Raw genomic sequence first — 27,973 nt, forward strand, 5'->3', positions numbered from 1 at the left:
CTCAGAGGAGGGTGGAGGGGGTAGGAAGGGTGCCCTGCCCCAAAAAGGGGCACATGGTGGCTGGGTAGAGCCGAGACACGTTGGGAAAGGTCCTGAGCCCCAAGGCTGGCGCTGGGGACAGCGAGGACGCTCCGCTGCATCCCTGCGTGCGGGGCCAAGGAGCCCGAGTGGGAGAGTGGGAAGGGGGAGCGGAGCTCAAGGATCCCAGAGGAGCCCAGGGACCACCAGCACGCAGGAAGGGGCTGGCAGCACCCCCGTGTCTCAAAATGCTGGGACAAGGGGGTGGCAGCAGGACAGGGGGGGTGGCAGCAGGGCAAAGGGGGCAGCAGGACAGGGGTAAAGAGCTGCCCACAGAACCCCACAGCAAGTCCCAAGACCGCACCCCAGGAAGCCAGACCCACGCCGTGGGGTGCCCGGAGCCGACATGAAGCCACGGCCCCCCCGCTCCAAAGGAAGCTCACGGCAGCAGCCGACGCTCCGAGGAGCTCCCTGGGATTGGCACCGGGTGGAAAAAAAATAAAACCCCGAGCTCGTCAGCTCTGTTTGCGTGCGGTGAACTTTACAGAGCGCAGCCGTGGCCCCGCATAGGAACGAGCTGGGAGCGGGCCAGGAAAAGAGCAGCGCTCGCAGCCCGCCGGCCGCAGAGCCGCGGGGAGCCGGTGCTGTTTAACGCTTTTTATTAAAACCAACGTGAAAAGGCAGCGCCCGCTTCGCCCCGAAAACCTCCACCAGCAATAATGAGTTTTAACGAGGCAGGTTTTAGGTCTCAGCCTGCTCTGGGGATGTATCAGAGCCTCAGATCCAAAGCCAAGGGTGAGCCATGAGTGGTGATCGCCGAAATAAGAGGGCAGGAGGGAGGGCGAGCGGCCAGCTGGACGCTGACCCCTGGGAAAAGAGGTGCTTTAGGGGGGAAATGAGGCGGGTTGAACATATTCCCATTAAATTGATGTGAAAGAAGAGGAAATCCCTGTTGAAATGCAGATTATCCGGGGCTGCGAGCCAGGAGGGGATCAACCTGGGGACACCTGCTAGCAGAAACAGGACCTGAGGGGCCACCTACTCCCCCAGTGATGAGATTCTCCATTAAAGTGGCTAAATTCACTGAAGTCCCACAGCACAGACCCACGAGGGGACAATGAGGGACCTTGGCCCCTCCACAGGTCACAGCCACCCAAGGGGAGTGGTCCCATCTCACTGGTGGGTAAGAACCTGAGCAGGAAGAAAGGAGATGGGGTCGGAAAAACCCTCAGGGGAGGTTTAGGTTGGAGATCAGGAGAAACATCTTCCCCGAAAGGGTTGTCAAGCACTGGCACAGGCTGCTCAGGGCAGTGGTGGAGTCCCCATCCCTGGGGGGATTTAAAAGCCGTGGAGATGTGCTGAGGGCCATGGGTTAGTGGTGGGCTTGGCAGTGCTGGGTTAACGGTTGGACTCGATGAGCTTAAAGGTCCTTTCAACCAAAATGGTTCTGTGATTCCATGAAAAAAAAAAAACAACCCCTCGACGTTCACCTTGGGAAGTCCGCGAGGAGCCGCCTCATCCCGCTGTCTGCATTCAGCTGGCAAAGCTCATTAAAAGAGGTGGCCTTTCACTGCCCTTTTCAAACCTGGAAATTCAGGTTTCTTCCATGACAAAAAAAAAAAGGTGAATCAAGAGATGAAATGCCGGAGGAGGAGGTACACCAGCCCTCCTAGCCCGGCTACAGCCGTGCCCGCCGCCAGCCATGCCCAGAGGAAATCCAGGGAGCCCTCCAGACGGGCGTGCAGCCGCAGGACCTGCCGCCGCGTGTCCTCCCGGTCCCCGGAGTTGTCGATGACGTGAGTGGCCAGTTTCCGTTTCTCGTCCAGCGGCAGCTGGGCAGCGATGCGAGCTTGTGCCTCCGCCTGCGACAACCCGCTCCTCCTCATCAGCCGGGAGAGCTGTGTCGGCGGGTCGCTGCCGGGGCGAGGGGGGGAAGAGGGGAGGTTTGTCTGCCCTCCTCGGCACGAGGGGGAATAGTCGGGGTGAAGTGAGGGGGAAAAGATGCTCCCTGCTTCGTTTCGGACGCGGCGCAGGCACCCACGCTCGGAGCAGCGGTGCTGGCACCCGCAGCACTGCCCAGGCTGACCCCACGGTGTGTTTTGGCACAGCCACAGCCCGTAACACCCCAAACCCTGCCCCAGCCAGCCCAGCACAGGCTCCAAGATGGAGATTTCCACCCATATGACAGTGCCAGGTTCTGGGGAAACCTCCCTAAGCCCCTCGTACACTAAGGATAAAGGAAGGTGTCGCTTCTCACGCCTACAGAAAAGGGGCGGCTCATGGAAAGGCTTCGCCCCAGGGCGGTGGTTAAACCCTCAGCAGAGAGAGAGGGACACGACGGTCCCCTCCAGCCTCTGAGAGGGGTGACAGCCTCCCGGCCCTCGTGGTTTACATGGCACTTACCAATAAACCACGACCGTGTATTTCATAAACTTGGGCAATCTGTTGGTCTCGAAGAGCAGAGGGATGTCGAGGATGACGTAGCGGTAGCCTGCAGAAATGACAACACCCCCCAAAGCCAAGGAACAGCGTCAGTGAGATCCCCAAACCCCTCACGCTGCACCGCGCCCGCTCCAGCAAAGCAAACAGAAGAGCTCTGCAGCTCCACGACTGCAGCCAAGAGGAGAGCGGAGCCTGCCTGCCCTCCTCCCGCTCAGAAAATGGTTTTGTTCCAAGTTTCCAGCAAAAAAAAACCCAACAAACCCTAACCTGGACGATCTCAGAGCAAAGGTGAAGCTGGAGAGAGATAATGAGGAGCTGAAACGAGCAGCTCACATGAAAGCGCCTGCGCCTGCCTGGCGAGAGCAGCAGTCGCGCCGCCGTCGCTGGCCCCTCCAGAGGAGCAGAGCCCCCAGCAGAACCTGCTCTCCTCTCCCTCTCCAAGACTCCACGAGGCTGCCATCCTTTGAGCCCATGTTTCCCAGCTCAGTTTTCTTCCCTTTAAGGAAAGCTTTAGCTGAACGGTTCCATTTTTCCAGGGGAGCAAGGAAATCCTTGCCAACCTCTCACAGCTGTGACACCGAAACACGGAGGTGCCTCCAGGCACAGCCCCAGGGCCTGAAACCTCACCAAAACCAACCACGTTTGGTTTAAAACCACCGTCAGCACGCGGAGCAGCCGGCTGAGGAGAACTTGTGTCCTCCCAGACCCCGCAGCCCACCCCAGGGTCTTCCACGTGCCTCTGCCCTTCACAAGCACCAGCAGACAGCAGTGTTTGGGGCTGTCGGGGTACGAGCGAGGGTGGGGGAGAGCTGCAAGCGAGGGCCTCGCTGCCTCACGCGTGTCGCAGCCGCAGGGACCTCTCCAGTTTCGCTGGTGTCCCCTCTCTGTAACCCAAACCCTCTAACTGAGCTGGCCAGGGCAATAAAAGCCTTGACAAAGACATCGTCATTCAACAAGCCACCATTTTACCAGCATCTCCGCCCAGAAAGGCTTTTTGCTGCCCTACGGTTTGATCGATAAGAGCTTTCCTTGCACAGCGATTCCTTAGAGACAACATCCAGCTATCCCAAATCATTAAAACCTGACTAATGAGGACAAAGCAGCTCGCTGAAGACACCCGGTGCTCTCGCCGAGGGGCAGGACAGCGTCCGCCTCCTCAGCCTGCAGCCTCGGGTTCAAGACTTCCATCTGTGGCTCCTGGTTTTCGTGCCTGTTGCTTCCTTCGTGCTTTCTCCTCCTCCTCCTCCTCCTCGCCCCGCAGCAGAGCACGGCCCCCGCAGTGCCCAGGCACTGGCCTATTCAGCTGTCACAGGGCTCAGCTTTGATAAGCGCTGTGAAACCAGACTGACTCTATTAAGACGTCCTTCTGTCTACACGGCGACCTCCGGAACAGCTGGTGATCTTATCTGGCATTTGATTAGACCACATTTGACAGCTGTATTTGTTATATTTATCAAGGGGGGGGAGAAAAAAAAAAGTGGGACTTTGGAAACCACAGCTGTCAGCCCATTTCTCACCTTATCGAGACTAAAAGGGCTCCGCAGCTTTTATTGAAGGCCGGGGAGGTTGGGGACGGGGAAGAATATTTGGCCATTTCGGAAGGGATGACATTATCCAGCGAGTAATCTCAGCAGAGGCCTCACAATGCTTTTCTCAGCCCTTACAGCCATGCTTCAAACCACAGAAGAAGGTGGTGAAGGGCAGCAGTGAAAGGCAGGAGTGAATCCTCCAAACGCCGAGACGAAAGGCCGAGCACAAAGGCCGTCACTCAACGTTGGTTCTGTTTCTCCTTCCCCATCCCTCTCCCCAGTTTAAAACCAAAAGCAGAGCGAGCAGGGACAGCTCCTGCCCGAGCAGGGGTCCCGGTGTGCCGGCACGCCAGAACTACCCGGCCTCTTACCTAGCACAAAGTACTTCAAGATCTGTTTGAGCATCTCCTTCTGGATCTCCGGGTGGGTGATGGAGTTCAGCAGCTGCCGTTTCTCCACGTGGGAGAAGATAATGTTTCCTAGAGCTTCACGATTTATCTCGCCGTTCTCCAAGAGGATCTCGGTGCCAAAGTAACGCACGATCTGCCGATAGGCCTTGGATCGGGGCTGCACCACTGATAACATCAAACAGCCAGAGGTTAGAGCCAGCTCTACAGCACAGGCGGCGTTTGCATCAGCAAATGGCCTCAAATGAGTTTCGTTCATTAAATAACCGAGCTCATTCCCCTCGGCAGGCAGCACATCTGCCTGCCAGCACACGCTGAACCCAGACGGCGCGGCTCAGCCCCGCAGCCCGGCAGACAGCTGGCATCAGTGCTGCAAAAAAAACCCAACCCTTCTCAGCCCAAGGTCCCTTTGAGGGCTGAAACCCGAGAGATCGAAGTATCCTGCAAACATTAATTCAGCGCCACAACCCTCCTCGTGCGTGCTGCTGCTTGGGGTTAGATGTCAGCGGGGCGGGTGGGAGGACTCACTGACAGCTACCAGCCACGGCACGGGCAGGAACGGGGCTGAGCTGCTTCCCACAGGGCGAGGAGCCGAGCAGGGAGATCCTAAAGGGACCAGGAGCAGCGTCAGGTTTATTTTAGCTGAAAACTTCAGCGTTAGGTGAATACAGCTGGGGTTTGTTTTACTGTCTTTTGCCTCAATCACCAAATTCTTCATGAGAACGAACACAAAAACCTTCAAAGAGATCAATTCCCAATAGGTGTTTCCAGGGACTTTGACATTACACGAGCACAGAATTTTAAAGCCACCCCCAAAAAAAAACTCACCACCAAAAAGGATGCAGTAATAAAACCATAATTAAGATCAAGCTGAGGCTAACCCCCGAGAACAACAAACCGTATCTGATTTTTCTCTCCAAAACCCAGGAACGTTGCCACAGGTTGTAACCTCAGGCCAACCTAATAAAAGTCTTTAAGACCAATTTCTTCCTCCCGTGGAATTTCACATGGAGGCAGTTTACAGGATGGGTGAAATCCATAGAGTAAAGAAACACACGTAAAAAAGGAATTGGAGAAAAACAAAGTGATTGGTAGAAAACCAACACTGAGTGTCTGTAGTGTTTTGCTGTCGTCTCCGAAGGCTTTTAGCACCTCCGGCAAATTTTCCTGCACCTCGAGGGGAATTACAGTGCAATAAAATGTTGAGAGCGTCCCAGCTTTGAGTGGCTTAACAGGGTAAGTTCTTCACCAAACAGAAAAGCGCAGGCACTTCAAAATGACACCGCCTGCACCGCCGCTCCGCTGCAGACCCGGAACCTTCCGCATACAAAATCAGCAGCTCTTCCCTGGAGCGAGCGCTGCTCTCCTCGTTATCCCGGTGACCCGGAGGGATTAACGTCTCGCCCCGCATCGAGCAGGTAATCGGGGAGAGCAGGGTCTGTTCCAGTCCTGCTGAGGCAACAGATTTGGATTTCTGGGTGTTTTCTGTCATCAGGACAGCACATTTCCAGAGCAGCATGAGGCAGGTGTGCTCTGCAGCACAGACCAACACCCTCTGATCTGGGATATTTGGAGCATTTTTTTTTTGAGTGCATTAAAGCACAAGTAATTTTATGGGCAATCTCTCAGGATTTACAACCACGTAACAGCTAGCACAGAGGGAAATTCTCTTTCAAGCGTCTTAGTGATCCCACCTAACATCACCACGTTACAGGATGGGTGTCCTGGGGCTTAGGGGGGATATAAGATTGGCCAAGGGAACCTGGTGTAAGAGACAACCGCATTTCTTTTGCCCGGAGTTGGCTTTCAAAGCTGGGAAGCATCACATTCCAGGAGAGGGAAACTCAGGGCAAGATCTGATTTTTTTTTTCTTTATTAAAAATATATCCTAGTTCCAGTATCCCCCGAGAGCTGCTCCACGCAGCCTCATCGACTGGGGAATGGGAAGGAAACACTTCTCTAACGTACCCAGAGCACCCTCTGCCGTCTGCGCTTCCCCGCGTCAATCCCAGTTGTCAGGGGAACCTCAGGGAGAAAGATCAACCATGCAAAAAAAACCCCTCACCCTCTCTGGCAATAACATCGGCATCAACCACAGCACAGCCCAGTTCCCGCAGTACGGCCACCACCGTGCTCTTCCCCGACGCTATTCCACCCGAGAGCCCAACCAGGAACATCGTGCTCTGAAATGGAAAGAAAAAGAACATGAAAACATGCCAGGACAGGGCTGGTTTGTTCACGTTGTGCCCATCAAATATTTATCCCAAAGAGGCAACTTCATTCAAAGCTCATTTTCATACGTTCTCAGGGTGTTACTGAGACTTTATGAGGATTTTGGCAGCCCGCTGAGCTGGGTCCCCCTGTTTTACAGGCTGAAGAACAGCGTTGGGTTACATGAGGCTCCCCTGGACCCTGCTAGCACTGGATGCACAACTTAAGCCAGCCCTAAGTTCCTCCAGCTCCACACAACTCATTCCTCTTTAGCATCTGCACCCATTGAGCCACGGTGTCATCTCCAGCACCCTAAATCCGAGTACATTTCTGGCAGGGCTGGCAGGGGTGACCCAGGATCAGTGACAAAGGGGAAGAATTCAGACAACATCTCAGCCTGGAGTGAGAAATGCAAAGACTGAGAGGGAGAGTCCTGCTTGATCCCTACAGCCAGGGTGTAAGAGATCAGCTACCTCTGAAAAATACAGGATGCAAAGCACAGAGACCAGTAAGTGAATCACAGCCACATCTTACCTGAAAGTCAGCACTGCCATTGGCAGCCCAATGGACACAAGAAATCATGGCTCTGAGCAGCAACCTTGTGTCTGTTCGCTTGTAAACACAGAATCACACAATCGTTTGGGTTGGAAAGGACCTTTAAGATCATCAAGTCCAACCATTAACCCAGCACTGCCAAGCCCACCACTAACCCATGGCCCTCAGCACCACATCTCCACGGCTTTTAAATCCCCCCACGGATGGGGACTCCACCACTGCCCTGGGCAGCCTGTGCCAGGGCTTGACAACCCTTTCGGGGAAGACATTGTCCCTGATCTCCAATCTAAACCTCCCCTGGCACAACTTGAGGCCGTTTCCTCTTGTCCCATTGCTTGTTACCTGGGAGAAGAGACCGACCCCCCCCTCGCTACACCCTCCTTTCAGGCAGTTGTAGAGAGCGAGAAGGTCTCCCCTCAGCCTCCTTTTCTCCACACTAAACACCCCCAGGTCCCTCAGCCGCTCCTCATCACACTTGTGCTCCAGACCCTTCCCCAGCTCCGTTGCCCTTCTCTGGACTCGCTCCAGCACCTCAAGGTCTTTCTTGTCGTGAGGGGCCCAAAACTGCACCCAGGATTCAAGGTGCGGCCTCACCAGTGCCGAGTCCAGGGGGACGATCCCTGCCCTAGTCCTGCTGGCCACACTAATGCTGACACAAACATGGCACTAAACACACAGCCTGTGCTTGCTGATGGCCTTGAGCCTGGGAGGGAGTCGGTAATTCCCCAGCCGAGCCGGAACAGACGATTTCTCTCACTGTTTCTGCACCAAGATCTCTCCCCACTCAATCCAAACCCTGCAACTCTCTAAATCCTGCTTGCGCCTGCTCACCAAAAGGCTCAGTGATGCAGAGGCAGCTCTGGACAGGAGTGGGGACTCCCACAGGCGAGGTGGTATCTGCTGCCCTGAAAAGGCACCAGCCATGGCAGGCTGGGAAATCACGAGTCCTGCAGGACCTGGGACAGCCATGGCAGTGCAGGGAACAGACCCCAGCATCCCCTCGCCAGCCCCCACGGACCAAGACCAGCCCCAGCCAAGGGCATCCAGGGCTTTGTGCAGCCAAGTCCTGCAACTCCCCAAGGACAGAGCCTCCAGCTTCGCTGTCACCTTATCTAGGGTGACGCCACCCTCACAGATGAGGGCCCTGAAGCTCCCAAGCCCCAGCTCATGTCTGTTGCCCCTTGTATCTGAGAAGAAACTGGTTCCGTCATCTTTGGCCAGGAGCCACAGGCTGCTGGTAGACACCCCTCAGCTCCCTCTTGCCCAGAGGAAGGGCAGCCCAGCTCCCGCCGAGCCCCGTACCCCAAAACCCAACGATCTCGGCAACCATCGCTCTGCCTAACCTGGTTCTGGTGTCACACCTCCCTCCCGACACCACGGCCACCAGCCCCAAAAAACTCTGCACATACAGGAACCGGGTACCTCCTGCTGGCACTGCCCCCCCACGAACAGGGACCACGTCGCTTTGCACCCAAGGGCAGCAGTCAGGAACACGGGCCTGAAGACAGGCTAAAACACAGCACTGCTTCCTTTGTGCTAGGAAAAAAAAAAAAAGACACTTGTTATAACTCTGTCCTACAAACAGGACCCAGGCCCACAGTCTAGGGGTGAGGAAGGGGGTGGGTAAGTCCTTTGGCAGCTGGAGGCAATTCAGCCGAGGGAGGAACCAGGAGTTAGAGCAAAAGCCAGCAGAGTCGTTCGCTTCGGGGCTGCTGAGAGCCGACGCCAGCCCGCGGCAACACCACAACACGCTCTATTCCCGTGAACAGATGGGGTTAACTCGACCGACGACCAGGGGGAACTCCAAAGGAATCAGAAAGGGCATTTACAATAAACATCAGTTCTTTTCGGGAGGCTGACATAAACCTCCAGGAAGGACCTGGTCCCCACAGGGAGCTTTTCCAAGCACAACAGAGGGGCTTTTCTCTATTTATCGTAGCAGGTTAAAACCCAGCCCTCCCTGGCAGGATTTTTTAACAGCCTGCAAGGGCTAACGCTGCACAAGGAGAATCAGGCCTTCAGTGTGCTGCCTCGCAGGGGTGGAGGCTCCATTCTTGTGTTTTTTAAAAACACATTAAAAAGAGATTTTTTTCTCTCTCCTGCCCATGTAGAGCAAATACAGGGTTTTAACTGCAGTAACCCCAACGCTTTGGCCTCCAGCCTCAGCTGGGACTTGGTCCCAAAAACAACCCTGCTATTTCTGTCCCTCTGTCACATACCTCCGCAGGCAGGCGGCTGCTGCAAGAATTACTGCAGGGGTAAAAGAGCACTTGGAAGGGTTAGTCTAGAAACCACGGTCAAAGCGGGTTTGAAAACACTTGTGCTGCCACAGGGCCTGTACAGATCGAAGATCCACGGTACGAGGTATCAATATTTAACGAGCTCGGGTTTGAACTGTACACAAGGGTAGAGAGACCAGCCTGTTCCTGCAGATGTTACAGGCAGGAGGCAGAACCAGTTTTCCCCCAGAATAATGCGCCAACTAAATCAAACGTGGGGAAAGACGAAACATGAGCCATAGATTGGAAAACTCGGGAGTTATCCCTGCTGCGAGGAATGGTGCCCTGGGAGATGGAACCCAGAGCCCCAAGGAAGCGGCTTTTGAAGACTGAGGTGCCCAGATTTCCCCTCGTGTCCCGACTCCTCTGGGTTTCGGACAGGGTCGCTCGCCTCAAGCCGTGCAGCTGGCACACGCGGGGGGTCAGAGGACAGAGCAAAACACGTCCTCCAGCACTGCACGACACCCAGCCCTCCTCCTGCTCCCATCCTCGGCTCTGAGCGGGGCCTGGCGCGCTGACAGACCTGGTGTTTGGCTTGAGGAGGCTGCAATTAAAAGGAAAAATCATAAAATAAGTCGTTACTTCGTGGGGAATAAGCCACCATCGCAACCACCACCATGAACCACCCCCCAGGCCTTTTGGCTGGTACCGGATCAAGCCCCACACGCTGGGAGTTTTCACCAGACAGGGCCTGAACTGCACAACGGCGCTTGCCCAGTGCTCCCGAGCCCGGCCCGGAGCCTCCCCAAGCCCGGGGCGCCCCCATGGCTCCTGCCCGGGGCCTGTGACACGGTTGGGGGGGGGTCAGGCAGGGCCGCCCCAAGCGCGTGACACCCGGTGGGCCGGCCGGGGAGCGGAGCAGGGCCGGCCGGGCCCCGGAGGGTCCGCCCGCACCGGGCCGGACCTGGCCGGCACCCGCGGGGTGCGAGGGCCGGAGCGGGTCCCCTCAGGGCGCCCTCACACACTCACCCTCTGCCCGGCTTCACGCGCGGCCCAGTGTCCCGCGCGCCTATTGGCTGGTGGGAAGCAGGATCCCTCTGCCAGCCAATCGGCGCCGCGCTCAGTGGGCTCGGCCCGCCCCCTGGCGCAGGAAGTGGGTGGGGGCGCGGGCATGGCGGCCCTAGAAGAGGACGGGCCGCGGCTCTCCGGTGGCCCCGCACGGCTGCCCCGGTGTCAGTGAGCCCTCCCGTCCCCAAAGGCCTACAGGAACCGTAGTCCCGGCCCCGCCCGGCTCCCTCATGCCCGCGCAGACTACCGGTCCCATCATGCCCCGCGGCCCACCCGCCCAATCGCGGCGCGCTTTGTTGCGAAGGGGGGGGTGCGGCAAGCGCCGACGGCCCGTTTCAAGATGGCGGAGGACAGTGAGACAGCAGTGAGGCGGCCACCGGCGAGGCCTCCGCGGCCGTCGGCGGAGGATAACGATCACGAGCACTGCAGCGACTGCGAGAACGAGGCGGAGCACGGCTCCAACCGGGGGTGAGCGGCGGCCGGGGGCTCCTGCCGCGGCGGCGGCCGGGCCCATTGAGGAGGGCAGCGGCCGGGAAGTGAGCGCTGCCCCGCCCCTCGGGCCCATTGATTGGTCGGTAGGCAGCATCCCGCGTTGTGATTGGTCGAGCTGCCTGTCAGTCTGGCGAGGGGCGGGGCAGGCCCGCTGGTTCCCTCACGCCTGTTGTGGGAGCGTGTGCTGAAGCTAAGCAGGGTCGGGCCAGTCCGTGGCGTGGATGGGTGACGGGCTCCGGGGTGTTTGAAGGGCGGCCAGAAAGGGGCCGCGAGGGCCTTTTTTTGGCAGAAATGAGCCCAGTTCGCAGCTTTTCTTGCCCTTGCGTTAGGGTGTGTCTCCCCACATTCCCCCTGTGGTCCAGGACAAGCCCTGTCCCCCTCCTGGCATCTCTGGCACCGCTGTGGCACCCAGGGTGGTGCCATGGTTGGGTGCATTATCCTGCTCTCTGGAGCCTGTGGTCTCCGGGGGCTGTCACTGCACCCTGGAAGAAGCCCAAGCTTCTGCACACCCGTTGTTAGCTTAAACACAGCCCAGGGTTTTGCAGAACTCAGCCATTGTCGTGGTTTGAGGAGCACAACGTCCAGAGGTACGAAATGGTGAAACAGCAACAATTGGGCTGGCAGTGAGTGCGCGGCGAGGCGGGTCCTTATCTATGGAGGAAAGATCTAAAATCCCTAATGCGCTACCCTCATTACTCACTGCCTTAATTAGCGAGGCTCAGAGCTGCCTTGCCGTGCCTGTGGTTTGCAGGAGAGGCTTCGTCCTCGTTCCTGCCGCCTTTGCATGCGGCAAGGTCCGGGAACACCACGTGTTTCCAGAGGTTTCCAGAGGTTTTGCATCTTGTGCTTCATACCTGAGCCTCACCGGGCTCTTCTTCCCGCTCGCCCAGTGCCCCAGGAGTTGCTTTCCCAGCCCTGTGGCACGGAGACCATCTGCTTTGAGGGCTCTTCTCCCTCCATCGGCAGCTTTCCGTCCACAATCCTGCCTGTCCGGTAACCGAAGTGAATAAAAGGTCACGCAAGAAATATCACAGAGGCTTTTTTTTATGACAGCACAGATGCTCTTTTCAATTTTATTTGCCTCCAGGATCTGGCACCGTGTCTCAGTTTAATAGGTTTAACTGCGCTTGGGGAGATTTTTCTTTTCTTTCCCTTTGACGTGATTAGGTTTGTGGCAACCAGAGCCAAGCAGAGAGGAGACGCGGTGCTTAATCACCGTTATTTCCCAGCCCGGCGGTTCCTTTGCCAGGAAAAGTGCTTTCTTGAACCCTTTTCGTATCCTAACGCGGGCATCGCACCTTCTGCAACCCCGAGGAGTTCAAGTGTGGTTACCTGCCCCGGCTAGGGCGAGCGTTGAAGTGCAACGAGCTCACCAGGCAGCCTGGGAAATGGCCTGTAATAAACAAGAGAGTTCGGATAAATAAGCGTGACTGATGAGCACAGCGATAACGAGCGCGAGCCAGGAAGGCTTTGGAGCTCGCTGGCAAATCTGTCCCCCCCCAAAACCTAGTGGGGGATCCAGTTAGGAGAGAAAAGACCAAGCGGGAGGAGAGGTGGTGGTTTTCTTTCTTGATGCGCATCGGTTCCGTTGATTTCGTACCGTCACGTTACGCTGGGGTGTGGGAGCGTTTCTGGTCGCCGCGGCTGAACGCTGTCCCCAAAACACAGGGCAGGGGCAATGCTTGGAGCTGCTGGGCTTTACAGAGCGATGCTGGGAGCCCTGCCTCTGCCCAGTTCGTGTTGCGAGTCACTGGATCTTGGCTCTGAGGTTTAAAACATCAAAATATTACTTAGCCAGAGCGATACTTTCTTTCCTTTTAAGGACAGGAAAGAGGAATTGAGTTTCCTCCGCCTCGTGTCAGCACTGGGAAGTGCCTGCACCGCTCTCCGCTGCGGCCGTCCGGGTTGATTTCCCAAAGAAAAAAAAAAAGAAAAATCCCACTTTTGTATTTGTCACAGTTTCCTTTGTGCCCAGAGGGCTTCTCGGGTGTCTGCGGAGGGTTTCTTCCCCTCGTAGATAAAAGACATGGGGAAGGCAGAGCCACCAGCACGGGCTTCGCGCCCCGGAGCTGGTGGGATTTGTCAGTTCACAAATTTGCAGCAGTGAGGCCAAGGATTCGAGTGTCCCAGCGCTGTGAAACGGGGCCATTGTTGGCAAAACCACAATTTTGGGTGGGAAAAGTTTGGGGATGGTCCCACGGTGCGAACCAGGTTGTTGCTGGGTGGGAGGTGGGAAAAGCAAAGGGGTTTTTTTGGTGGGACAGCGGGCAGCTGCCTTGTTTGGCAATCCCTGCCTGCACATAACACCGCGAGAGGACGTTCCTGGGACGCTGCCGTGCTTTAACGCGCAGAATTTAATTTTAGGTGTTAATACGGAGCACGTTCTGCTTCGGGCCCTGTGCTCCGCCATCTGCAGAGCCTCCCTCCCCGCTCCAGCCCCTAACGAGATTACAAACCTAAGCACCGCCCCTGATTAGCCCCAGGTTTGGCAGAAGGATTTTCCAGCACCTAAATACAGAGCAGGGATCTACTATTTCTCATCTGCCACCTTTCAGGCTAGGGAGCGAGGCCGTGCGGCGGAGGAGTCACAAACCACACCAGCCCTGGTGGGAATCTGCATTTCCAGTTTGGGTTTTGAGGAAGAACCAGCGGCGTTTGGTACCGTTTGGCATCGTGGGTGTGAGAGGGGCTGAGAGCCCGAGCGCGGCGTTTGGATTTGGGTAATGAAAAATACTTTTTGATCACGTACGCTACAGGAAATAACGCCCTGCCGTGGAAATCCTCCCCGTGCGGACCCAGAGCTTCGGGAGCCGACGGAGCCGCGAGGAGCCGGCTGCAGGCGGAGTTGTCCTCCCTTGTGCTTTCCTCCCCCACCTTCCAAAGATAAAGCTCTTGGATCTGGGAATACAGCGGAGTGCGCACGGATCCAGGTGATAGATCAGTCAATCAGGTTGGAAGAGCCCTCTGGGATCATCGAGTCCAACCATTGCCCTGACACCACCATGGCAACTAGACCAGGGCACTAAGTGCCATGTCCAGTCTTTTCTTAAACCCCTTCAGAGATGGTGACTCCACCACCTTCCTGGGCAGCCCCTTCCAATGGCTAATGACCCTTGCTGAGAAGAAATGCTTCCTAATGTCCAACCTGACCCTCCCCTGGCCAAGCTTGAGGCTGTGTCCCCTTGTCCTATCGCTGGTTGCCTGGGAGAAGAGGCCGACTCCCACTGCGCTACAACCTCCCTTCAGGTAGTTGTAGACTGCACTAAGGTCACCTCTGAGCCTTCTCGTCTCCAGGCTAAACACCCCCAGCTCCCTCAGCCATTCCTCGTAGGTCAGACCCTCCAGACCCTTCACCAGCTTGGTCGCCCTCCTCTGGACTTGCTCCAACACCTCAACATCTTTCTTGAAGTGCGGGGCCCAGAACTGGACACAGCGGATACAGCAGGAGCACGCACGGATCCAGGTGATAGATAAGAGGATGCCCAGCACCAGTTTGTTACTGGATGTGTCTGGTGTTTACCAGCCTCCAGAGGGGCTGAGCTGGTGGAGGACAGTCTCTCTGAGCACATCTCACCTTGCACAAGCCCAGATGGTTTATTTAGGTGCTTCCAAAAGTCTTGTTTTGGAGATCACTCGGGTTATAGGTATTATGTTCTGTGCAGCGGTTCCGTGGGCTCCTTTCCCTCGAAGTCGAGGAGCCGTCCCATAGCGGGGACGAAGGGTAACGGCCACGATGGTGGCGATGCCTTTCCTAGGAGAAGAGAAAAGTGTTTTCCTTCATCAGAAAACAGACTGTTGTCGTCCCATGGGTAATGGGAAGATGTTTCGCATCGTGCAGCCGACGCGCCCTTGTCCACCCGCTCTATCTCTCAAAGCAGCTCGGGCTGGAAAGGAGATACGGGAAGGGGAAAAAGCCGTAAGCGCAGCCGGGAAGGCCGTGGGCTGTTGGACAGGAGCTGGCCTGGCAGTTAACCCTTCCCAGGGGGGGAAACCAGCTTCAGCCCTCGCAGCTTCATGGGTCGCGTTGGCTGCGGTAACTGGGGTTTTGGATGGTGGTGGCTCGTCCCAGGGCACCAGTGGGACATTGCCATTAATTTGAGCAGCATCCGAGGGGCTGCAGCTACACTGGAGCATAAAGAAGATGATATTTGCTTTCCTAAATGGACTTTAAAATAGAAAATACCTGTAATTATTGCTTCCCTTCAGGTCTTCCATCATTTTCCTACATTTCCTTTGCTGGCGACTCCTCTGCCAGGTTGGTTTTCGTCTCCCGGCTGGAGCAGGGCCCTTCCCTGGGAATGCAAAACCTCATCCCACCTTACGCCACCCTGATTTCTTCCAGGTCACGACGGCGTTGCTCATAAATCAGGGAGGATTTTTTTTCTCAGCGCTTTTACCTGCGAGCCCGGCGTGGGGTTGAAGCGATATTGGTTGGGCTGAACTCATTAGCGGCGAGCTGGGAGTTGGCAGCTCTGATTTATGAAGCGAAACGATGCTGACAGAATACACAGGGGGAGGATTTTGTTTGTCGCATCTGACACCTGCAGCATCCCAAGGCGGAGGTGACCCAGGGAAATGTGTCCATCTCCTTTGGAAGGGGCGGCTTCCAGCGTCTGCCCTCGGATGTGCTGGCAAAATCCCCTCGTGCCGTCAGTTTGGGGTGTGAAAATTGGTAAGAAATCACTTGGATGTGTTAATTGCAGCTCTGCGGTGGATGGTTTGGCTCATCTCAGGACCTCGGTGTGGCCATCCCGGCTCGTTGAGGATCTGCCAGGTCTCGTCCGTGCTCCTCCGCGAGGAGTTAAAAAAACACAACGCAAACCCCATCTCGCATTTGTCACCAGAATCGATAGCGGTGTCAGCACTGCTTGGCTGTAATTACTTTTGCTGGTGTGTCAGAGCTCGTGTCTCCCTGCGTGGAGGTAGAGCCCTTTCCTGGGGGTGGGGGGAAAGGTGAGATGTGTCCCCCCTGGGACGCTCCAGCAGCTTAAAGCTTTTAAACCTTATTCCCCTCCCGCCTCTCTCCTTTTCCTGGCCTTGCTGAAATAAATAGTTGGATGCTGTTCCATCATATTTTCCAATGTGTTTCTTCTTTCCTTTCCCTGCTCCACCCTCTTCACCACTATCTGGTGTTTGGGAAAGACATGCAGCTGATCAAGGGGCACTCGGGGGGTTCCAGGCTGGCCGGTGCCGTTGGTTCCTCGTCTGCACAGATCAGAGCTGGGCGGTTGTCCCCGCTGTGAAGGCAGCAAACGCTGTGGGGGTGCGAGGAAGGAGCCGCCTCTATATTGTAGAATAAAAAAAATATACTGGCTTGGATCCCTGAGCTGAGATTTGGGGGAAGAGGAGGACAAGGTCCCCTGAGCGCAGGAGAGCAGGGACATGTCTTGCGGCGTCCGGGCTGATGAGGCTCCCTGGGGCAGGGGGGTCTCCTGGTTGGGACTAAACCAGACCAATTTTCCGTTCAGTGATTTTTCCTTTCAGCTCAGTCTCTTCTCAGTACCGGCACTTGCTGAAGCTCCCTGCGTGTTTTGCAGACAGCGTCTGCTTCCAGGGCTGACAACGCTCGGAGTTTGTAGTTATCGCTGAGGCACCGGTAGGATGTCACGCAGAAAGGCTCTTGCTGTGCTTATTGCCAGAGAGACCAAGGTCACTGCTGAATTCCTCCCTAATTACGAGTGAAGAGCCGCAGGGGGGTCACAGCTCCAGGGAGGAGCGGACAGGGCGGGTGACCCAAAATTGACCAACGAGGTATTGCATCCCATACACGTCATCCTCAGCATAAAGCGGGGGGTCACGAGGGTCTTGCTCCTCTTCTTTTATGGCCAGTGTCCCAAGAGGACTCTGTCCATTTTCTCCTACCCTCAATCCCAACCCGTGCATCCCTGAATCCAGTTCCCATCCGTCGCTGGGCCCAGTCTGGGCCTTCCCAGAGCCTGCCCTGCAGTGCCAGTGGGAACGTGACTGTCATGGGGGGAGCTCGATCTTGGTTTTGTATATCATAGAATCACAGAATCACAGCCTGGTTTGGGTTGGAAGGGACCTTAAAGACCATCTCGTGCCAAACCCCCTTCCACCAGACCAGGTTGCTCCAAGCCCCATCCAACCTGGCCTTGAACACTGCCAGGGAGGGGGCAGCCACAGCTTCTCTGGGCAACCTGGGCCAGGGTCTCACCACCCTCACAGCAAAGAATTTCTTCCTAATATCTCATCTCAATCTCCCCTCTTTCAGTTTAAAACCGTTCCCCCTCATCCTGTCACTCCACGCCCTTGTCAAAAGTCCCTCTCCAGCTTTCCTGTAGCCCCTTCAGGCACTGGAAGGTGCTAGAAGGTCTCCCCGGAGCCTTCTCTTCTCCAGGCTGACCAGCCCCAACTCTCTCAGCCTGTCTCCAGAGCAGAGGGGCTCCAGCCCTCTGAGCATCTTCGTGGCCTCCTCTGGACTCGCTCCAACAGCTCCGTGTCCTTCTTGTGTTGGGGGCCCCAGAGCTGGACGCAGCACTGCAGGGGGGGTCTAACGAGAACAAAGTAGAGGAGGAAGCTCTTTTCTTTTGAGAGCTTCAGAAACCCTATAAATCTTCTCCAAAAGAACACCCCAGGGCTCCAATGATGTTTGTTTTTGTTGTTGTTCCCTAGGGGCTTGAGTCCAGCAAATGACAGCGGAGCCAAAAAGAAGAAAAAGAAACCCAAACGGAAGAAAGAGAAAGGAGATCAGTCCGACCAGGCTCAGGACCAGCCGGTGAAGGTGACCGTCCCCTTCCTGCCATCGCGACCCCACACAACAGCCAGCCCCGAGGAAGGGTCAGCTCCAGGTTCCCCTAAGGAGGAGCTGAAATACAGACCTGGAAGCTCAGCTTACTCATTTTGTCTTTCTACCCTCCTTTTCTGCCCTCAGGTGAACTCTTTACCTGCTGAGAGGATCCAGGAGATTCAAAAAGCCATTGAGCTCTTCTCTGTAGGTCAAGGCCCTGCCAAAACCATGGAGGAAGCCAGCAAGAGGAGCTACCAGTTCTGGGACACGCAGCCGGTGCCCAAGCTAGGTATGTACGGCCGCTCAGCGTTACGTGCTCCTTGGGAGAAGCCTTGTGGTCCCCACGCTGCTCAAAGAAGCCCTCAAAGAAGCCCAGAGAAGCTGGTCCCTGGCCAGCAAGTGAGTCCCTGGATGGTCCCTCTCTGCTGTCCTATCTGGGCTTCAAAAGCATCAATGACACTTGTCCACTGTCCAGCTTCATGGACTGAGCGGCCAGCCCTGCCGTGGGAGAGCTGTGCAGGCGGCTGGGGGGGACGAGAGGGATGAGGAGCCATTTCAGACATCTGATCCGATGCCTCCTGCCTTTGGGCATCACTTAATCTCAGTCTTTAGCCCTTGAATTTGGTCTCCCAGGGATGGGGACTCCACCACTGCCCTGGGCAGCCTGTGCCAGTGCTTGACGACCCTTTCAGGGAAGACATTGTCCCTGATCTCCAATCTAAACCTCCCCTGGCACAACTTGAGGCCGTTTCCTCTCATCCCATCACTTGTTCCTTGGGAGAAGAGACCGACCCCCCCCTCGCTACACCCTCCTTTCAGGCAGTTGTAGAGAGCGAGAAGGTCTCCCCTCAGCCTCCTTTTCTCCAGGCTAAACACCCCCAGGTCCCTCAGCCGCTCCTCATCACGCTTGTGCTCCAGACCCTTCCCCAGCTCCGTTGCCCTTCTCTGGACTCGCTCCAGCACCTCAAGGTCTTTCTTGTTGTGAGGGGCCCAAAACTGCACCCAGGATTCGAGGTGCGGCCTCACCAGTGCCGAGTCCAGGGGGATGATCCCTGCCCTAGTCCTGCTGGCCACACTAGTGCTGATCTTCTGGAGAAGGAGAGGCCCCAAACCCCCCGCTCCTCCGTACACCAAGTTGCTGGCTGTGCTCTGGCTTCCGACCCCTCGCCGTGTCCCAGCATCTCTCATGGTCCTTGCTCAGGAGCAGCTCTGGCACACGGCGTTACGGACACGAGGCTATTTAGGGTCGGGTAACAAAAGTGCTGTGGGGTTTTTTGGAGCCACATTTCAGAGCGTTTCAGCACCTGCTCAAAACAGAGCGGACAGCCAAGGGTGAGCGTTTGTGAAGGGGGCAGTTCTTGCTCTGGGCTTTTCTTCACCTCCCCATTGCCTGGAAACCTTTTCAATCCCTTTTTAAGGGAATTCCTAATTAGCGTGACGTGCTTCTCTTGGCAGCGCTCAAGCGACGCCACTGTGTTGACATCCCCGAGAAAGCCGGTGCTTGAACCGACATCTCTTGGCTGAATCGAGGGGCTTGAGGAGTCGGTGTTTTTTCAACAAAAGTTGTCTTGTTCGCTGTGGCTCCTCTTGGAGCGCGGTGGGAAGGACACCCTGACGCTTGCCAAAGGGCAGGAGCCAGAGCTGGCAGGGAGGGAGCCGCGACCCGATGGAGCGGCTCATGGGAAAGTGCTGGCCGAGGCTGGGGTTGTGGGGATGGGGAAGACTGAGGCACCATGTGTGGACCTGGAGGATGTAGCTGTGGCCCTGAAGCTCCAGTCAGTTTGGTCATCTCCTCTCTGCTGCCCCATCAGCTCCACTGTTGCCCCTGAAAGAGGAGTTTTGGTTCTCTGCCCCCAGTGTCGCATTGAACGTGTGGCATGTCCCAACCTGGGTGGGTGAAGTGACAATCCCTGGTTGCCCGTGCCAGGGACCTTGGGTGGGAGATCAGATTGGGGAGGAGAAGCACGTTGGTCACCAGATTGAGGTGTCGTGGACACTTGGCCTCCAACAGCACAGACCATCTTCATGGCTCCCTGCTCTCTTACAGGAGAAGTGGTGAACACCCACGGTCCCGTGGAGCCAGACAAGGACAATATCCGTCAGGAGCCATACACCTTACCCCAGGGCTTCACCTGGGATGCCCTGGACCTCGGGGATAGAGGCGTGGTGAGTACAGGCAGCTCGGCACACATGGGTTGGGAGGCTGTCTCCATTGCAGTTCCATGCTTGGACTGCTGAAGATGGTTTTGGGGATGGGAACGTGTCTTTCACCACACCAAGCAACTCTCCAGCTCAGTGGTCATGCCATCTCCTTGGAGTTAGATGGGTCTGACTTCCCCCACCGTGCAGTTAGCTCTCCCCCATCCCATGTTAGAATCATAGAATCACAGCCTGTTTTGGGTTGGAAGGGACCTTAAAGCCTATCCAGTCCCAACCCCCTGCCACGGGCAGGGACACCTTCCACCAGACCAGGTTGTTCCAAGCCCCATCCAACCTGGCCTTGAACACTGCCAGGGAGGGGGCAGCCACAGCTTCTCTGGGCAACCTGGGCCAGGGTCTCACCACCCTCACAGGAAAGAATTTCTTCCTCATATCTCATCTCAATCTCCCCTCTTTCAGTTTAAAACCGTTCCCCCTCAACCCATCACTCCACGCCCTTGTCAGAAGCCCCTCTCCAGCTTTCCTGTAGGCAACGTTGGCCGTGTTGGCCTCGTTTCTTCATGGGGATGAACGGGGACTTCTCCACATGCTCTTTAAGCATAAGGATGCCTGAAGCCAGGAGTCTTCCCTTAGGAGGCCCCTCCAGATCATGACCCACCTCCCTGGGAGATGACCCAATCTGTGTGTCCTGCTGCTTACCCTGCTCCGCAGCAGCACCAGTTCAGGAGCCCAGAGCCAGCAGCAGGGAGCAGGAGGACGTGGGTCCCATTGCTGTGGCCACACAAAAAGTGTTCAGGGTCCCCTCTTGGGGCAGCTGGGGCATGTGATGGCTGAATAACTCCCTTGACCTGCTTGGTCCCTCCTGTTCTAGCTGAAAGAGCTGTACACGCTCCTGAATGAGAACTACGTGGAGGACGATGACAACATGTTCCGGTTCGATTACTCTCCCGAGTTCCTGCTGTGGTGAGTGGCACCACGGCCGCGGAGCAGAGGGTGTTGGATGCTGACAAGGCTGATCCCGGTGACAGCGCTGCAGCTGCCTTTGCTTGTCCCGTCTCATTTCTATCCAAAATCCCCCTCATCTGTCACCGTGCGCACGTGCCGTGTCCCAGGGACGCTGCGAGGGGGGTCTCTCATGCAGCCCTGCCTCCGTCTGCCTTCTTTGAGAGACAGGAGCCTAAAACCACATTTTTTTCCTCTTTGGTTTGATCCCTCGAGTGTTTGTGAAAATCACCGTAGCTGAGGAGCTTCCCAGTGCCCTGGAGCTGTAGGATGAAGGCGGCTGCCAAGTCGTGTTGCCAGCAATAACACTTGGAGACCTGTTGCAGCAGAGCTGCTGTTTCCTCAGGGCGTTCATGAATCGAGGAACATGATTTTCCTCCTGTGTCACTGGCGAGAACTTGCCTTGGCCACGGAGTGCAGGAATTGCCCTGGATCCTGGTGGTCATCGAATCATGGAAGGGTTTTGGTTGGAAAGGACCTTTAAGCTCATCGAGTCCAACTGTTAACCCAGCACTGCCAAGGCCACCACTAACCCATGGCCCTCAGCACCACATCTCCACGGCTTTTAAATCCCCCCAGGGATGGGGACTCCACCACTGCCCTGGGCAGCCTGTGCCAGTGCTTGACAACCCTTTCGGGGAAGACATTGTCCCTGATCTAAACACCCCCAGGTCCCTCAGCCGCTCCTCATCACACTTGTGCTCCAGACCCTTCCCCAGCTCCGTTGCCCTTCTCTGGACTCGCTCCAGCACCTCAAGGTCTTTCTTGTCGTGAGGGGCCCAAAACTGCACCCAGGATTCGAGGTGCGGCCTCACCAGTGCCAAGTCACCCTCTCACCCTCCTGCCTGCAAACCCACGGCCGTGTCGGGCAGGACACAGGGCATCCCAGGGCAGCGTGGGGAGGCAGGAGGCAGGAGCAGGTATACGAGGGACCTTTAATGGGACGTGACTTCTGAAGCGTGTCTCATCCCCAGGGCACTGCGTCCTCCAGGCTGGTTGCCCCAGTGGCACTGTGGAGTCCGGGTTGTCTCCAGCAAGAAGCTGGTTGGATTTATCAGCGCGATTCCGGCCACTATCCACATCTATGACACGTGAGTGCTGCTCGGCTGCGTTTCTCACCCTACCCCTTGGTGGCACGTGGGGCTTCCTGGGAGCGCTGAGGAGGTCCAGACTGACTGAGCCAAACCTACGCCGTTCAGCCAGGGAGATGCTTTGCTGTTTAGAGGAGAGGGTGGGGAGTATTTAAGGTGGGCGGTGAAGTTCTGTGCAAGGCCATCTTGTAGTTAGCAGCCATGAGGGCTGTTTTCCTCAACAGGCGAGGTCAGTTTAGAGGTCTGTCTTACAGAAATCTCCAGAGCTGGATGGAGACCATTTTCCCTGGGAAAACCTTGGGTAACAACTTAAAGAAGAGTTCTCCAAACCCAGCCCTTGCCCCTTGGCCTTCCCAGAGGCTTTGACTCCTCTTTCTCTTGAAGGGGTTGGAGGTAAATTGCTCAGGGCGTTGGAGCGATCCTTCCAGGTCAGGACACTCTGACCTCATGCTCTGTGTTGTTTCTTTCCCAAGAGAGAAGAAGATGGTAGAGATAAACTTCCTGTGCGTCCACAAAAAGTTACGCTCCAAACGGGTGGCTCCGGTTCTGATCCGTGAGATCACGCGGCGGGTTCATCTGGAGGGGATCTTTCAGGCTGTTTACACTGCGGGGGTGGTGCTGCCAAAGCCTGTGGGGACTTGCAGGTGAGTGTCTATGGTTCTCCAAAAAGATTTTGGTCTACGGACCTTCCAATGCCAGGATCCTCTCTGTGGCGTGTAGCATGTGTGGGGTTCCCGGGGACAGGAGACATCGATTCCAGCCCGAGTTTCTTCTCCCCACACCGTCCTTCCAGTTTTAAGCCCATTTTTTTCACTTAAGCTGCTCATGTATCACAAGACAGGAGACTTTTTGCAGCACAAGTGCTTCGGGCAGCTCTTGTTTTTCTCTGCGGGAGCTGCTGGCCTCTTCACTAGCCAGCACAATGTTCTCGCTTGCCCTCTCACGGCAGCTACGAGAACCTCGTGCCCGTGCGACCATCCCAGTGCCCAAGAACAAGTGTCCCACCACCAGTGTGTTTCTGCAGGTACTGGCACCGATCCCTGAATCCTCGGAAGCTCATCGAGGTCAAATTTTCCCACCTCAGCAGGAACATGACTATGCAACGTACCATGAAGCTTTACCGGTTGCCCGAGGTGGGTGTCAGCCGTGGAGGCAGAGCTTCCCAATTGCTCCTCACTGAGCAAGGGCTGAGGCTGGGAACTGGAGAGACAAACATCTCGGCCGAGGTCGAGTCCTCTGCCTGGAGAGCTGGGCTTTATTTCATGTAGTAAATGACTCTGTCAAGCCATTGCGCTTTATTTAATCTTTATTTTTTGCCCGAGTGCCTACGTTTTAAGGGCAGATTCTTGCAGCTAGAGAACCCTGTGAGCTTTTGTTTCACGGTGAGTCATAGCCTGTCCTCCCAGTTAAACGAGAACAGATATGACAGCCTTCATCTGTCCAAACGCGGCCTCGGAGTGACCTTGAATTGGGTTAGTCCCTCATTTCTCAGTTAAACTGATCGGCTCTGTCACTGCTGGGGAAGTTCCTCAGCTGGATATGGGAGAAAAAAAAAAGACACCCAAGCTTTAAAATTGCCCCCACCTTCCCCGACCTTGTTGGCTTCCTTCTGTCGGGCAGAGCCGCTCGTTTCGTTGGAGAGTGTTGCTTTAGTGCTGGGCAGCACGTGGCTCCTGCCTCCTGCCTCTCACCGTGGCGAAGGCACCGGCTGCTCTTCCGGAGCTACTGATTTTTGAGCAGAAACCCACACCCAGAAGCAGTCGGTGCTGCTTATTCTGGGCTTTGCTGAGCGATCCTACGTTAGAAATCGAGTCCAACTGGAAATAACATCAGGTGGTTCCTTGCAGTGCCTGGGGCACATCTCGCAGCCCGTCCCCACCGTGTACGGGAGGAGAGACCTGGAGGGAAGCTGAGATCTTGTGGTGTTAGGGGGTAGGAGGCCACTTCCAGCGGGATTGGACCCGGCACGTGGGGCTTTGGGACCTGTGGTCTTTGCCATCGGTGCCAGGGCCGATTGCATCCACCCTTCCACAGGACTGGGGGGAAAAATGCTGGGTTGTGGGACTGAAAATGGGCTGATGTAAGCAGAGAGCACCTCCATGTCGCTTGTCAGAGAGCCCTGGGGTGATAAAAGCCACCGTGCAAACAGTTTGTCCCACTTTCTGTAGACTCCCAAGACTCCCGGCTTGCGGCCGATGGAGCACAGAGACATCTCCGCGGTGCACAAACTCTTGACCGAGTACCTGAAGCAGTTCCACCTGACGCCCGTCATGAGCCGAGAGGAGGTGGAGCACTGGTTCCTACCTCAGGAGAACATCATCGACACCTTTGTGGTAGAGGTGAGGAGGCAGGAGGAGGACAGGGAGGTGTTTTCCTGGGCTTCTGCCTTCACTGGAAGAGCGTGTGTTGAGCGACTGGGGAGGTTTCTGCCCGGGCAGTGGGATGCCCTTCCAGGGTGGGAGGTTTGAGCTGCTGGAGGATGGTGCCTCCATCCTGGGCTGCCCCGAGTCTCCTTGCGGGGAGCCTACACATCACTCAGACTAGCAAAGCCCCTCTAAGGTTCCAGTCAGGCTTAATCCTGCCTCTGACATCTTGTGGTGTCACTTCTGGCTTCCAGAGCGCCCCAGGGGAGGTGACAGATTTCCTGAGCTTCTACACGCTGCCCTCCACCATCATGAACCACCCGACTCACAAGAGCCTGAAAGCTGCTTACTCCTTCTACAACGTTCACACCAAGACGCCTCTCATCGACCTCATGAGCGATGCTCTCATACTCGCCAAGTCGGTGAGTGGTGGCGGGGCTGGGGTGGCACCGCCGGGCACCAGGCAGCTCACCAGGCACTGGGCAGCTCACTGGGCAGCTCACCAGGCACTGGGCAGCTCACTGGGCAGCTCACCGGGCACTGGGCAGCTTACTGGGCAACTCACCGGGCACCGTGCAGCTCACTGGACAACTCACTGGGCACTGGGCAGCTCACTGGGCAGCTCACTGGGCACTGGGCAGCTTACTGGGCAGCTCACCGGGCACCGGGCAGCTCACTGGGCACTGGGCAGCTCACTGGGCACCGGGCAGCTCACCAGGTACTGGGCAGCTTACTGGGCAGCTCACTGGGCACCGGGCAGCTCACTGGGCACTGGGCGGCTTACCAGACACCGGGCAGCTCACCAGGTACTGGGCAGGTTACTGGGCAGCTCACTGGGCACTGGGCAGCTTATTGGGCAGCTCACTGGGCACCAGGCAGCTCACCAGGCACTGGGCAGGTCACTGGGCAGCTCACCAGGCACTGGGCAACTCACTGGGCACCGGGCAGCTCACCACTCATGTGACTGCCCCAGGTTCCTGGGGAGGGCTGGCCACGGGGCAGGGCTCGTACCCGGGGCTGTACAAACCCACATCCTAAAGGATCTGCCACCCAGGAGAGGGACACGGGGGGAGCCTGAACCTTGGGGCTGGCAGTGAGCTGAGCTCAGGGTGTCAGCGACAGCCAGCGACGCTGCTGGGTGTCCGTAGGGGGTGAATTGAGGGTGGGTACGGCCCCGGTCCCTGAATCCGGGCAGGAGAGGGGGCAGGCAGCTCACGGGTGGGATGAACGTGAGCAGGAGGAGCTGATGGCTCCGTGTCTTTGCCCGCACAGAAAGGATTCGACGTCTTCAATGCACTGGATCTCATGGAAAACAAAACCTTCCTGGAGAAGCTGAAGTTTGGGATCGGGGATGGGAACCTGCAGTATTACCTGTACAATTGGAAGTGTCCCAGCATGGCACCAGAGAAGGTCAGTGCCTCGGGGTGGGGGGTCCTCCAGTGCCCGGGAAGGGGTCTTGTCCCCGCAAAGCCCCGAGGGATGAGTCTGCCATCACACCCCCCCCCCTCGGCGTGCCCAGGGCAGCGGCACGCACAGCAATGGGTGAATCAGTGACGGCTCCTCCGTGCTCTCCCCGCTGTCCCTGCGCCAAGGGTGTCCCTGCGCCAGGGGTGTCCCTGGGGACAAGCACTTGTGTCCCTGGGCTCATTTTCCTCTTGGACTAGTGCAGGTTCAGAATCCTTCACCTCATGCACACCCGACCCCTTCCCTCTGCGGAAGGAGGCCAGGAGACAGGCAGAGGGCTGCAGGGTGACCGACGTGACACCGGGGAGGTGGTGGCGGTGCCCCGTGAGCCCGGTGTCACCGCGCAGCCCTGTAGCCTTTGTGTCAGCCCGGCGTGGTGGAGCAAGACGTCCAACGGCCCCTCCAAGAGAGAACGGCTGAGCGTGAGAGCCGTTGGGTTGTTGTTGAGCAGGACCCCGTGACGAGGGAGCTCTGCCAGCGCCGTCGCTCGTAGCATGTGCCAAGGGGCTGAGCCACGGGATCACAGGGGTGTCACCTTGTCCCCATGGCCGGCAGCTCGCTCCCCTCCGAGCGCTGCAGCCGTAGACACCCCGTCTGCCTGCCCTGGGCCGTTTTTAGGCAGCACCTGGTTGCTGATGTATCCCCACCTTAACGTGTGGTTCAGCATCTGTCTGCTCCACAGCCACCTGGGAGAGAACGGTGCTTGAGAAGCCTGCCCCACGCTGCGTTGTGACAGCTAATTAATGCCTTAACGGCTTTTAACGGGGCTTTGGTTCCCTTTGCAGAGCGTGTGAATCTTTGTCTGTGGGTCCAAGCCCACGCGCCTTAAACCAGCCTTGCTCTGCCACTGAGCCTTTCAAAACGCTGCTGGGGGGATTTAAAAGCCGTGGAGATGTGGTGCTGAGGGCCATGGGTTAGTGGTGGGCTTGGCAGTGCTGGGTTAACGGTTGGACTCGATGATCTTTAAAGGTCCTTTCCAACCAAAACCATTCCATGGTTCCATGATTCTATGATCAAGGCTGTCTTACAGACTACCCGGGCTTCTCACACCCCAAACGTCGATCACCTCCCCACATCAGAGCTGCGCAGGGTCCGTGCGCCCGTTCAGCCGCACACCCAGGGCTCTCCCTGCTCTCAAACACCCCCCCTGCAGTGCTGCATCCAGCTCTGGGGCCCCCAACACAAGAAGGACACGGAGCTGTTGGAGCGAGTCCAGAGGAGGCCACGGAGATGCTCAGAGGGCTGGAGCCCCTCTGCTCTGGAGACAGGCTGAGAGAGTTGGGGCTGTTCAGCCTGGAGAAGAGAAGGCTCCGGGGAGACCTTCTAGCACCTTCCAGTACCTGAAGGGGCTACAGGAAAGCTGGAGAGGGACTTTTGACAAGGGCATGGAGTGATGGGATGAGGGGGAATGTTTTTAAACTGAAAGAGGGGAGATTGAGATGAGATATTGGGAAGAAATTCTTTGCTGTGAGGGTGGTGAGAGCCTGGCGCAGGTTGCCCAGAGAAGCTGTGGCTGCCCCCTCCCTGGCAGTGTTCAAGGCCAGGTTGGATGGGGCTTGGAGCAACCTGGTCTGGTGGAAGGTGTCCCTGCCCGTGGCAGGAGGGTTGGAACTGGATGGTCTTTACGGTCCCTTCCAACCCAAACCAGTCTGTGATTCTGTGATTTTATCCCAGAGATGATGGGGAAACCCCCAGGGCCAGGCTGAGCCCTCCCGGCGGCACGGCGAGGGCTTGCGAGTCGCTCCCGCCCGGAGCCGGCTCCGGGACAGCGAACGCTGGCGCTGGGGCACGTCCTTGACCTGCCGTCTCCGTTGGCTCCCCCAGGTCGGGCTGGTGCTGCAGTAAGGAGCCCTCACCATGGAGCCGGGCCCGGCCGAGATGCTGCCCCTCATCCTTCCCACCGCAGCTGGACCCGCGCCGGGAGAGGAGGAGCCGCCGCCGCCGCACAGCCCCCCGGATCGGCCGCCACGTCCCCCCGCCCCGGCGCCAGCGGGCTCCTGTGTTTTGGTTTAATTGCATCCTCGTAAAGACGTGATCAAGGGAATGTAACTGCTGAAACTAGATCATGATTGGCTTATAATGGAGTTAACGGGTGAATAATAAAAGTATATATTATATATATATATATATATATTTTAAATCTTTCCCGTTCCAAACCGACACGAGGCGCATCCGTCTGCCACCGAAGGCCACCGGACCGTGAC

At 56.8% G+C, this 27,973-nt stretch overlaps 2 protein-coding genes across 5 annotated transcripts; one reads left to right on the forward strand and one right to left on the reverse strand.

Moving 5' to 3' along the window:
* Positions 1-660: 660 nt before the first annotated feature.
* Positions 661-10,381, reverse strand: DCAKD (dephospho-CoA kinase domain containing). Of its 4 annotated transcripts, none has more exons than XM_068418961.1 (7): positions 10,091-10,381; positions 9,965-9,985; positions 8,585-8,698; positions 6,462-6,579; positions 4,361-4,564; positions 2,422-2,509; positions 661-1,932 (listed from the first exon to the last, which is right to left on the reverse strand). In XM_068418961.1, the coding sequence occupies exons 4-7, from the start codon at positions 6,571-6,573 to the stop codon at positions 1,647-1,649; spliced, it is 690 nt and encodes a 229-aa protein (XP_068275062.1). In that variant the 5' UTR covers positions 6,574-6,579; positions 8,585-8,698; positions 9,965-9,985; positions 10,091-10,381; the 3' UTR covers positions 661-1,646. The 4 variants fall into 4 exon arrangements, with proteins under 4 accessions (XP_068275062.1, XP_068275061.1, XP_068275063.1 ...); XM_068418960.1 differs by having other exon boundaries at positions 9,382-9,985; XM_068418962.1 differs by lacking the exon at positions 9,965-9,985.
* A 189-nt stretch (positions 10,382-10,570) lies between these two features.
* Positions 10,571-27,890, forward strand: NMT1 (N-myristoyltransferase 1). The gene is made up of 12 exons (XM_068418964.1): positions 10,571-10,917; positions 17,575-17,683; positions 17,834-17,978; positions 19,737-19,855; positions 20,721-20,812; positions 21,826-21,942; positions 22,416-22,586; positions 22,967-23,075; positions 24,111-24,281; positions 24,560-24,727; positions 25,578-25,715; positions 27,594-27,890. The coding sequence occupies exons 1-12, from the start codon at positions 10,790-10,792 to the stop codon at positions 27,612-27,614; spliced, it is 1,488 nt and encodes a 495-aa protein (XP_068275065.1). The 5' UTR covers positions 10,571-10,789; the 3' UTR covers positions 27,615-27,890.
* Positions 27,891-27,973: the final 83 nt, after the last annotated feature.

The sequence above is a fragment of the Nyctibius grandis genome, chromosome 26 (genome assembly GCF_013368605.1).
Source record: "Nyctibius grandis isolate bNycGra1 chromosome 26, bNycGra1.pri, whole genome shotgun sequence".
NCBI classification, from domain to species: Eukaryota; Metazoa; Chordata; class Aves; order Nyctibiiformes; family Nyctibiidae; genus Nyctibius; species Nyctibius grandis.

What these genes read in the sequence shown, in the direction of transcription:
- NMT1 (XM_068418964.1), top strand. Translation starts at nt 10,790, where the DNA reads ATGGCGGAGGACAGTGAGACAGCAGTGAGGCGGCCACCGGCGAGGCCT. An exon ending in AGCTTTACCGGTTGCCCGAG is followed by an intron (nt 23,076 to 24,110) that starts GTGGGTGTCAGC and finishes CACTTTCTGTAG; the next exon opens with ACTCCCAAGACTCCCGGCTT. An exon ending in TCGACACCTTTGTGGTAGAG is followed by an intron (nt 24,282 to 24,559) that starts GTGAGGAGGCAG and finishes TCTGGCTTCCAG; the next exon opens with AGCGCCCCAGGGGAGGTGAC.
- DCAKD (XM_068418962.1), bottom strand. Translation starts at nt 6,573, where the DNA reads ATGTTCCTGGTTGGGCTCTCGGGTGGAATAGCGTCGGGGAAGAGCACG. An exon ending in CTTGAAGTACTTTGTGCTAG is followed by an intron (nt 2,510 to 4,360) that starts GTAAGAGGCCGG and finishes TCATTTCTGCAG; the next exon opens with GCTACCGCTACGTCATCCTC. An exon ending in TACACGGTCGTGGTTTATTG is followed by an intron (nt 1,933 to 2,421) that starts GTAAGTGCCATG and finishes TCGCCCCGGCAG; the next exon opens with CGACCCGCCGACACAGCTCT.